The sequence below is a fragment of the Camelus bactrianus genome, chromosome 2 (genome assembly GCF_048773025.1).
Source record: "Camelus bactrianus isolate YW-2024 breed Bactrian camel chromosome 2, ASM4877302v1, whole genome shotgun sequence".
In the NCBI taxonomy this organism is placed as follows: domain Eukaryota; kingdom Metazoa; phylum Chordata; class Mammalia; order Artiodactyla; family Camelidae; genus Camelus; species Camelus bactrianus.
In genome coordinates this window covers 106918065-106930141 of record NC_133540.1, presented here as the reverse complement: position 1 = coordinate 106930141, position 12077 = coordinate 106918065, and the positions used below count along the sequence as shown (strand labels likewise).

Here is a 12077-nt window from a genome sequence, read left to right as displayed (position 1 = left end):
ACTTATTACGCTCATCATTCACTCCAACATGAGTACTCATTATATGGACTCATTTCTGGGGATTAAAGACAACACTCACAAAGGCAAAACAGCTTATATTATACCCTAAAGAAGGCTTCAATCTCACAGCAACGATAAGACAAAAATTATAATGATAATTAACATTTCAAAAAATGCTTTCTGTGGGCCAGGTATTGTGCCAGGGGCTTTAGGTAACAATTTTATTGTTATTTCCAACTTTAGAGATAAGAAATTTGGGGCTCAGAGGTTAAGAAAGTGATGGAACTGGGATGAGTCAGATCTGGCTCTAAAACCCTGAAAGTGGTAAACGCTGTAAGAGAGAGATTTAAAAGACTCTTGAGGAAGGAGCCTGTGAGTCCCTTGAAGGAAAGACTATGCCTCAATCTTGGAATCACCCAGAGAACTAGCTCAGTTCCTTACACACATCAGGAGCTCAGTAGACATTCACCAATTGAAAATATGTGAGCAGACTGCAGTTAACCTATTATCCTTACTAAAAAGTGTCCTAAAAATAAACAGTCTAGATTTTACCAGTCTAATAATCCTTAACTACACTGAACTACACTCCTGAGGTGAAAACGCTTCTCTCTGATATATTATACATAGAGTCCATTCTCTGACTCAGGGCTTTTACTCCACAGCACATGGAAGAAACATAAACAGGAGACAGAAGGACAAGACGTCAATTGGAAGGTGACAGCCACTTGGGAATCCTGTAAGAAGCAAGGCCTATTCTGGGGAAAGAAGGGAAGGGCAAGAGGTCATGAAACGCCGTCCTTGTCCATAGTGAGCAAAGGATGAAAGGAAATGTTGGTGAAAGGTCCCCCAAAGGAGACATGCCTGGAGAAGAAACAGAAAAGAGAAGTGGGAACTGAGGAGTTAGCTCCTTACAGAGATGCATTCTTGAAGATCTTCCATCACCAGTACCTCAGCACCCTCAGCCCTTGAACTTCCTTTGCTCCACCTCCCAAGAGTCCTTTCCCAACAGTTGGGAGTCATCTCCATTCTCTCACTTTCTGACAACGCCACATGGAACTGTAACCACCTTTTCGTCTAGAACATTCTGAGAAGAGTTCCACAGCTCTATTAACACTACCCTACATGTCGATTAGGGACTAAGGCTGTCAAGGGCCAGCCATCCTGAATACCTAACCATCGCATATACATACTACCGTAATGTGTATAGAAAAGAGTCCTGGTAACAAACAAATAACAGACCAAAATCAGCTTCCTAAACAAGCCATTTATACGCTGGAGACCTACTTTTATAATATCCTCAATGCACCAACTCAGCGCAGCTCTAAATGAAGATTTCTTCAAATTATACTGAAGAAGAAAGATAAATCACCTAACAAGGAAGAATCCTTGCAAAGATTAAACTCAATCATATTCAGAGTAAATCTATGGAGGACAAAAAAAAAAAAAAAAAAAAAAAAAAAAAAAGGGAAAGCTCATGTAACAGTATCATCTCCCCTCTTAGACACTCACAACAATGTTTTAGAGTTGGAGTCACCTGATCCTCTTACTTTCTGACCCTTACACATGGAATGCTGACCACATATGATTTTCTAATAGTTAGATGATTCAATTTTCTAGCCAAATCTGTCTGAATAGGAAGCTCTTTTTTTTTTTTTAATTGAACTTCAGTCAATTACAACGTGTCTATCTCTGGTGTACAGCACAATGTCCCTGTCATGGATATACATTCCTATATTCATTTTCACATTTTTGTCCTGAATAGGAAGTTTTTATTTCACTATTTTGCACCGAAGGGGTCTGAAAGGGAAACACAATATATAAATTATAAGGGTAACTAGTAACTACCTTCACATTTATGAAAGCAAACCGGGTATATTAACGGAGCCAGACCTGAAGCACAAAATTTATGAACCACCCACATCCTAGCTTTTGAAAAGCTAATGTTTTCCCTCCTCTAACCAGATTAACAGATGGAGAACTCTGAGAAGTCATCTAAAGATGTCTTTGGAAATTTCGAGCATGTTTTGCTTAACAGTTCATGTCACACTTTATAAATCTACCAGAAGGCATGGGACTGAGACTAGGATGACTATGATTAGAAGAAGGCTGTACATGATGCAGGCGTGCTGCTACCATAGCATTAGAGCTGCACGCAGCTGTCCCAGGCAAGACCAACACTAGCCTAGTTCTTTCCACTATAATAGTTGCGTGTATGTATGACGGCTGAGTCCACTGACAGAGCCTCGATCACAGGCCCAGTGTCTTGAGCTCCAGGAGACAGGACCCATTCGAAGGGCTGCCGCTGACTGGGGCCTCTATGGCATTTGAGCCCAGTGTTGTGAGATTTCTGGATTTACAATAGAAACAAGAAACTCATATTTTTATGTAAAAGCTCCCAATTTCTAAGCATTGGGCTAATTCAAAACATCATCTGCTAGACAAACCCTGTCTGCAGGTTTCCTGTGCACTCCGCAGCAGGCCCGTTTGTGATTTCAGAAACTTCCACGGCATCATGCTGCCTTCGCATTGCCCTAAAGATAGGGTCATGTATGTATATGCTTTAATATATTCTACATAGCTCCTCAGAAAATCCTGTACGTTTAGTAAGCAATGTCTCTTCAACAGAGGTAAGAAAGCATGCCTATTACTGATATCCCTGCCTGTCTGTTCTTAAGCTTTAATCCAAAGGCTAACACCATTTCCATATCACCAAGTTCCCTGAACTACCCTGTTCAGAACTGAGCCAAACTGCTCAATGTGAAGCTTTACTATGTCTTTATCATGCTTTCCTGCCCTTTCCACACTTAGCCGCAATCTCAGTTGGGTTTATGGTTTCAGATTCACCAGCATCAGGTCCACAATTAAGTTTCTTCACTGAAGAATCTGGATGAATGCAGCCCCAAACTATCTTGAGGTCCTCTGCAGCCTGTTCTGTTCATTTATCAATTCTGACCATATCAGCAAGTATTAACTTTTCTTCTTGAAAAATTTGAACACAATAATTCCTGCAAATATCCTTTCACAGCTCCTCTGTGTCGCGTATATTAAGGAATTATCTGGGAAGGTATCTGTACTGGGTTGAATACTATTCTCCTAATATTCATATTTACTGAGAACCTCAGGATGTGATCTTATTTGGAAATACGCCCTCTGCAGATATAATCAGTTAGGCTGAGGCCATCCTGGATTAGCGTGGGCCCTAAATCCAATGACTGGTGTCCTTCTAAGGCCATGGGAAGACTCAGGGAGAGATCACAGTGATGCAACTACAAGCCAAGGAATGCCAAGTGTTGCCAGCACCCGCCAGAAGTCTGGAAAGGGCAAGGAAAGAGCTTCAGAAGGGGCATGACCCTGCTGACACCTTGATTTCAAACTTCCAGCCTCCAGAACTGTGAGAGAATAAATTTCTGTTGTTTTAAGCTACCAAATGTACGGTAATTTGTGGCAGCAGCCCTGAGAAACTATTAAAACATCTAAACATCTTCTCTTCTTTGTTTGGAAACTTATGCTGCCCAGGCTGTGGCGGGGGGTGTTACCTGCTTGTACTTCCTGAGGCAAGACATGTGAACGTGAACAAAGAACCTAGGCACACATTTTAGAAGGCAACCACATGCGGTGGGGGCTTCATCCATGGAGACAGGAAACTACATGTGAGTTATCTGAGGTCACAGACCAGTTCTAATTTATTTCTATGTCTCAGGCACCTAGCACCATCCACTGAGTAGACTTTAAAAAAGTGATTGGTGTGTACATGTATATTTGAGTAAAAAAATGAATGGATGAATTAAAAGAAAGCAATGGTGAACAAATCTACAAACACGTGAATGGTTGTTAACTTCCATGGATAACACAGCTCAGTGAAAATCATGGTAAAGTTACAGATCCATTTCAATTCTCCATAGATTTAGATAAATCCAAGCTTGCTGACTACCTGGATGTTTCTATAGCCTCTTGGCTTTTAAAACCATAAATCTCTCTATGTATTTAACTTAAGAGTCTTTCATGAGGACAATGGGTCAGGGCAGAACACTCATGAAGAAATTTGACCAGAAAATTTCTGAAAGTGGACGTAGTGTTACTGTCTCTAGGACCTCACCGAGTCACAATCTGAGAGGTGACGTGCCCTCACGCAGGACTACTAGAGGACCCCAACCAGTCACTTCCGCTGTCCACACTACTCTCTCCCACGAGCTAAACAACTTGCCAAACTGGGAACTAAAATTTTTATTTTCAAAATACCAGGAAAGTAGACATAAACACGGGGTGGAGGGGGAGTAGAAATCATGAATTACACTTCTTTAGTGAATAATTTAAAAAAAAAAAAAGGAAAAGGATTCCTTACTTTGTAACAGCTCTGAGGGGCAATGATCTCCCCAGATCTTCATCTGTTGAAAGTCGATTCAATTTCCAGCACAGATAACTTCAGTGCCTGAACTTCCACATCTCAGTCCATTACAGTCGCTCCCTCCTCTGAGCGCCCTCTGCCCCACAGCAATCCGGGGTCTCATAGCTCCTTCCTGGTTCCATCTTGATCACACGGCCTGTCTTGTGTTCACTACTAGACTGTTAGACTTTTGTTGCCCCTCATTTCGTTGTATTCTTCTTGTTCCCTGAGGTACCTAGTATAATACTGTATAATGAATGGAAGGCAACCAAACTACCTTGATCATTCAATTAAATATATTTTTTGTCCTGAACCTTCAAAAATAATTAATTGAGCAAAATCATTTTCTTCCTTAGGTTCGTGGGGTGAGATAAAAACATCTTTTTATACATCTTACCCCCAAGGTACTAAGTCTAATCTGGAAAGCACGTCACCTACCCTAGAACACAGTGTGTCCGAGCTATTTTGGAAACATCTCACATCTGTCTTCTTGAATTCCTCCTGTCACATCACAGAACTCTCAACTGAGGGGACAAGACAGGGAGGCTAGTGAATCACTAAAGGGTGTTTAAAAGATTAAAATTAATTCAACAGGACAATCCAGCTGAACACTGGGCCTTTCCTATATCCTGGATTTTTTTTTTTTTAAGAGATGGGAGCTTTTAAAAGTAATTTATGGTTGAAATTACCAAAAACCATTTGACACAAAATGAACATTTAGAAGAAGTTTCTAAAAGTGTTAATAACACAGATTTATCCAAAGCTCTAACACTCTCAAGCTAGCTAAGGCCAGAAATAATTAGTGTTGCTAACTGTGTTGACATAATTAGGTTTGTGCCTTGGCTTTTGCCCTCACCAGCTATCTAGCTTGCAAAAAAGAGTTCCACTTTTGCTTGCCTCAAGACTGGAAACCAATTTAAGACATCAAAGGATTCAACCTCTTGAGTAACACGGGTCAACTCACAATGCAAGGCAAAGCATGAGGGCAAGTGAAACCAAAATGGTCCCTTCCCTTGACCCTGGCTTTTCTGACTCGTAGACCTATAGATTCAAAGACAAGGAATGTTTGTGGTAGACTGAATTACTGGCCCAAATTCTTCATCCCTCCCAAGCTTAGAATATAAATAAGAATCACCCTATCTAGGTGTTCTGAACAATTACTTTACATAAGCTGTGCATACTTTTTCTGCCTCTATAGGTGTACTGCTGGAGCAGACCTCACAGGGCATGCAGGATTGTGGTCCAGCAACCATGTAACATTTGTCCAACCAGCAAACATATAACATTTATGGAGTCTGTTACTATGTGTCACCTGCTCTGTGAAGAACTTCACATCTACACATAATGAAGACTTAGCTTCTGCTTTCATGGAACTCCAAGTCTAAATGAAAACTTTCCAGTTAGGTTACAAACTGCTGAGAGGAATGTGCTAACAGAGACTTGGAAATACTTTCGTGAGGTACAGAAAAAGAACTTTCAATAGTTCAGAGTGTCTAGAAAGGTTTCACAGAGGAGCTAACATTTGAGCTAAAATTCAACTGCTTTAGGGAATGGAAAGATCCTCTAAAATATAATTTTTCATTTTCCAGATTATCAAGATATCTACCACACATATCTAGTTGAGGTGGATGAAGTCTGATGTACTCAGCCACTGGTGACACAAGCCTAGGTCTCAGAACTATGACACGGTGGAAAACACAGGATGCTGTGTCCGAAGACCTTGGTTCAAGTCCAAGCATGGCCGCCTGACTGCGAGAAAAGTACCACAAACAATATTTGGCACACAGAATCTCACTGTGACTTCCTCAATCACTGGTTAATCAGCATCCCCCTAATATGGGGCCACATCATCAAGTAAGTTACATAATATGTACCCAAAATCAGACATTGGTTAAAACTTAACATCAGATGATTTACTTAATACATCAGGACCATTTGGGGATTTGTAGATGACCTCCATTTTTATTCAATTAATCATTATTTATTTACTAAGTTCACCTGCTTCATTTCAGGAACTGACAACACAAAGATGAAGACAAACCAATCCTTGCCCTCAGGATACAGAAAGTCTTAACTAAAATCAGACTGCAAAATATAGGCAATTTATAATTAAGAGAGAGATAAACTTTCATGTCCCATGGCTGTACTTATAATTAAGATCACAAATAATAGGCACTAATACTGATTAAACCCTTGCTATATGCCAGCCACTGTTCTAAGAGTGCCTCAGAGATGCTCTCACTTAATGTTCACAATAGATGTATGCTAAAACCCTACTAGCACCCCTATCTTACAGGTGAGAGACTATGTGAACTGCCCACACAGAACAGAGCTGAGATTTGAAGGCAGGAAGTTGAGTCCAGAGCCTGTGCTTTTGATGGTAAGTTAATGAAGCATTAGGCCCACTGCCACACCATCCAGATTTGGTTTTCTCTGTGTATATGCTGCCTTTCTGCACTTTAGTACTGAACCTAATTTTGAAATGGCTATTCCACAAGACCCACCCAGTTTCATACTCTGTATCTTCAATTTTATGAAGCCTCAAATGAAACCTAAGTTACCTGTTGGTATAAACTAGGTACTGAAACCTGTACCCAGGTAGCACCAAAATGCGTCTTTCAAAAGTTTTTATGAAGCAAACATAAAACACCAGGTGATTAATGGGGAGACTACACACAATCTTCCCAACCTATGCTCACCTGAGCCATCCTGCTCACCTGGGGCCACCGAGGGAACTGCATTTCTGGCAAAACCTGAACAGACTAAAAGTCCCCACTTCCAACTACCGAAATGATGCCACCCTTTCTTTTAGAATCAAGGTCAAGGCATTCTTTTGAACTTTTCTATATTCCTATGAAACTCAGTAATTTCACTGGTGTTTTTTTTTTTCTCCCTTCTAATAACCTCTTGTTTCTCAAAGGACAGGCGACATAGGCAGAAAAGAGGAGGAACATACTGTACACATGACTGTACAAAAAAAAGTTACTAACATGTTGGAGCAGGCAATTCAGTAAGAAAGGGAAATAGAAAGTGGTCAATCTCTGGGTTAGATGGTGCATTTTATTTTTTAAATAGCATTCTAACTTGGAAAGGATGTCCCTAAGATAGAAATGAGTCTGTTCTATTTTTCTAGGCTCCCCAAAGCACAGTCTAAAATCCAAAGACAACTGTGTCATGATTTAGTCATAAAACATACATCACTGTGGTGAGTATTTGCTTAACACTGTGAGGAAGCAAATATATACACTTCTTATATGTGTACCATGGCACTGCATACTAGTATCTTAGAAAATATTTGCTCTTATGTCTTTCTTTCTTTCAACAGTTAGTATTTGTGTTTATTTTATATATATAAACATGCATATACTATATAAGACTTTATAATAAACACTGATTTCACCATTAGAAGGGAAACATAATGTTTAATTTAAATTGATCTGATCATTGTAAACACTAACAGTATGTTTCACTGGAAAGATGAAATCAAAAGAAAAACCAATGTTGAATACTCAGTTATTTTACTTCACTCGTTAATCTGTGTAGTGGTCACTACCTGAAACTCTGAAGTGTGATCATGAAGTAAAGAGGTGTTTTTTCAGTAGGCGTTCTCAACTGGCTCTGAGGAAATTGTGAAAGAATTCCCAAATATTATTAACATTAATATTTTGAGACACTGTATTATGGTCAAATAGGTAGAGATCCCAAAGTGACCATTTTGAAGGTTTGGCTTCTAGCATTTTTAAAAAACCCAACTTCACAGCTTGAGAGAGCTGGGTCATGGCTCACACATTCTTCCAAGTATATCTGATTCAAAACGTCTATTCTTAGTAACCCATTAAGGGCCATCACCATACTGTCATCCTTACTTTAAAATTCAAAGGTCTTCAACACCGACCTTAAGAATCAAACATGAATGTATCCTCTCAACATGTCAGAAAACTCTAATCCAGTCCATACAGGATGCCAAGCACTGGAATGGGCTCTGTAGAGAAACCCAGCGGAAAGTAACACCCAGAAGCTGAGAAAGTGAGTGGTGAGCCGAAGGGACCCTGCAAAGGTTCCCTGGAGAGAGTGGCAGTGGATGGAGCGAGAGCACAGGTCGGTTTCACTTGTGGCTCTCCGCTGGCCCCTGCTGACACCAGCACTGAGTAAGTGAATGGGCCATGGACAGAAATACCCTGTAACACTCAGCAGCCAGGGAATCATTAACTCAATCATGGTGCTTGCAGAGGGTTGAACAGCATGCCTAATACTTAAAAAGCCCGAGGTAGAAAAATACTATATCCTGATATGGACCACTCTACAAAATACATACTTCAGTGGAAAAAGGAAAGCATTCATAAAAACAATGTAATGTGAGTCATTCTTTCTTGCTTTAATTTTAATTGTGGAAAATTTTAAACATACGAAATTAGAGACTGCAGAATAATAAGCCCTAGGTATCCACCTTTAACAAGGACCAGCCTATCCCATACACAGTATTATTTATATTTGTATGTATTATATTATAGTCTGTTAGATATTATGCTACTATATTTCAGCATGTATCTCTAAAAGACAAGCACTCTTTAAAAATATCATTATAAAATTTGGGTAAATTTTAAAATTCATTATGAATGTGAGTATACACCTAAAACAGTTTCTGGGAAAACAAAATACTGGAAAAAAAAAAAGTAGTAATCATCACTGGAAAAAAGGGAAGTAGAGTGAGGAGCAGGAGAGACTTTCCTTTATTTAAAACCTTTCAGTAAAACTTAAAATGTAGCTACAAGAGGAAGCACAGGGCCTGGAAGAGCAGCAGGAAGGCGGGCACAGCCTGGAGGGGGTGCAGAAAACAGCAGGTAGACTGGGGTGTGAGTGACACACTCAGGGAGTCCTTAATACAGAGTCAAACACTAGCAGGTGATCGTGTCCATCAGCTACAGGGTATGGATTCTCTAAATGTAAAAAGTAATAGAGAGTTGTGAACTCAATGACATTACCAAACATAATTACGATTCCAATAATGTGCAGATCCAGACATTTACGAGATGAAAATGGGCTCATTTCAGCCTCCCTTACTGCCACATCGAACTACAGGAGGCTGACGAAATCTATCATTTACAGTACGGCGATTTTAAAGGGCACTTGAAAAACACTTCTTTTCTTCTTCTTGTTTTTTTAAACAAGGTAATGTCTTACTTTCTCCTTCTCTTTTCCGTATCTATAGTCCTTATAATTTCTCTGCCTTATAGGTTTGGAAAATGTCATTTCCTTCCCTGGCAATTCCATCTGTTACACCTGCATCCCATTAACAGCCCTGGGACCCACTCGGCGCAGGGTTAGGTTAAAGAAATCAGCCTTTGTGAGTGCTTACTTACAGTGATTTCAGACACTATACACTTTTCCACATCTTTTAATCTTATAATCAGTATAATGGGAGCCATGAGATGATGAGGTTAATAGTAGCTGAATTTTAGGACCCTGCTCATTTCTGTCACAATTTTCACTCCACTGAAAAATCCAAAGATGTTACAAACATAGACAAAAGTCAAGACTAGTCTCGACTAGAGTAGTTAAAATCCAAAACTTCTGTATATATTTTAAAAGAAACACCATTTTCTCACTTTCAAATACCCCTTGAACAAGGGTAATAAAATGCTCCCCAGTAAAGGTCAAAAGGGAAATGTCTTTAATGAATAGACTTTCAATTTTTAAAACTTTTAACTTTTCATTAGTTTAAGCCTAAATAACTTTCTCGGAGAACTTCAAATTAGTGCTCTCTTTCAGGTTACATCCTGCCCCCAGCAACTTTCTTTTATTACTTTGCTTAACAAAATCCAGTATTTCTAGACAGCGTGTAGAAATAGTTCACCTAACCACTGGCAGCATAACTTCTAAATAGATGATGTTTCATTGGACTTAACACCAGGGACTTCTTTTTCAAAAATGCTTCCCAGAACAAACAACTTATGTATGAATCAAAATGAAACCTTTGAGGAATCTAATGATATTTCCCACACAAATTGCCCAATTTTACCCTAAGAGGCCCATGTTCTTCTCTACCTGCAAATGAAATTTGGGGGGGGGGAGCAGGGAGTGGGCAGTCAGTCTAGAGACTAATTGCATCAATAAGAGAAAACACCAAAAGAAAGCGCCGCCTTAGGTTACACCTTTCCCGGGGTACCTGTTTCGTCTGGTGAACTGGGGGAAGCGCTGTCTTGGGACAGGGTGGTCCAGCTGGATTCCTCATCACTTGGTGCCAGGTTCTGGATCCGGTGTAGTGCGCAATCGGTTTTGGCCCCCGTTTTAGGATGATCCTTCTTGGTCTCCGGGCTGGAAGACACTGTGGCGATCTGGCCGTCCTCAGGGCTGAACTGGGGTTTGCTTGGTTTCTGCAGCAGCAAATCGCCATTCCCAGTGATGGTGGAGGCCTGGCCCTGGCCTGGCGGGGTCTTCTCCTCTGCAACCCCGTGTTGGTTGCCCAAGTTCTGCTCGAGTTCCCTGGTTGAGGTTTCCAGGTCTGCATAGTAATTCAGGAAGCTCTTGGTTCTCCTGGGTTGGGAGGGCAAAATTTCACAGCCCAAGGAGTCGGGCGGTTGGGGCTCCTTCCCTTCTAACTTCTCGGAAGTTACGTTGACCGCGGTGGGGCTGATGTTCTTGTTGGGGTCCTGCTGCCCCTGTTCGGCTGCCTTCCGGAGCTGGTTCTCCCCATTTTTCACCAGCTTGATGTTGGCAGAGCCATTTCCCAGCAGGGGCTGTGCAGCTGGATCCGAGAGGCCCATTGCCGCCTGGATGTTAGTCAGTGCATATTTCTTCCTGCATTTGGGGGGTGTGCTGTTCTTGGTTTCTGTGTGTTTTATTTCAGCGTTCAACAGTTCATTGTGGGAAGAACGGAGATTAAGGGTATTTGGTGGTGTGGCCGGGCTGTTCCGATTCGTGATGTCTGTGGTTCCGCTGCTGGCCATAAACACTGCCAAAGTGTCTACACCTGAGTCAGCTGGAAAAAAAAAAAGAAAGAAAACTAGTCATTAGATGCCTGCTGTGATTAAACTACTTAGCATACAGAGTGAACATTTTTATACAGAAAATGGAAAGAACTAATGTTTCTGTTGCAGTTCTTGTAAAACTGACCCATTTTCCTCTTTCTTATCACCGTTTGCTAACCCATTAAACAGGAGCAAATAAAAGGCTTAACGTGGATACACAAAAGCCAATTTGTACAAAAGCTAACAGGTCCAAGGGTCCAAAATTTTACTTGGAATAAAAAAAACTCTCTTTTGAATTCATATAAAAGCATTTTCTTCCAGCAGCTGGTCTTCATTCTCCACAGCCTTGGAAATCATCCCCTTTCTAAACATCCACACCACATTTCTATCCTGTCGTTCCCTCAGGCAACAAAGTAGTTGCTCAAAAGCCCTCTGGGCGACAGCTTCCTTAATTAACCTGAAAGGTCACTGTTCTATGATGCACCAGACATCCAAGGTAATTTTTCTCAACCACATCTAGAAACTGTTCTGATGCCAAGAAAAATCAAACCTCCGTTAGAGTTTGATAATGTCTTTGCGAACATTTCTGACCTGGGCTTGGTGTTTGTACTAAACAGAAACTTGGGAGAAATGGCTTACTTAATTGCTCAGGAACACAGAGGTGTGGGTAAAACTATTACTAATAATGTAGCATTGAGCCCTTGGCTACAGATGTGTTAGAGGCC

The 12077-nt window shown here is 40.7% G+C and overlaps 1 protein-coding gene across 16 annotated transcripts in view; it reads right to left on the bottom strand.

The window, feature by feature from the left end:
- APBB2 (amyloid beta precursor protein binding family B member 2) overlaps positions 1-12077 on the bottom strand; it is a 332397-nt gene that overhangs the window by 154645 nt on the left and 165675 nt on the right. For all 16 annotated transcript variants that reach the window (XM_074348829.1, XM_074348805.1, XM_074348824.1 and 13 more), the window contains one exon: positions 10551-11363. In XM_074348829.1, coding sequence (XP_074204930.1) covers positions 10551-11363 — 813 coding nt within the window. The remainder of the gene's footprint in view (positions 1-10550; positions 11364-12077) is intronic.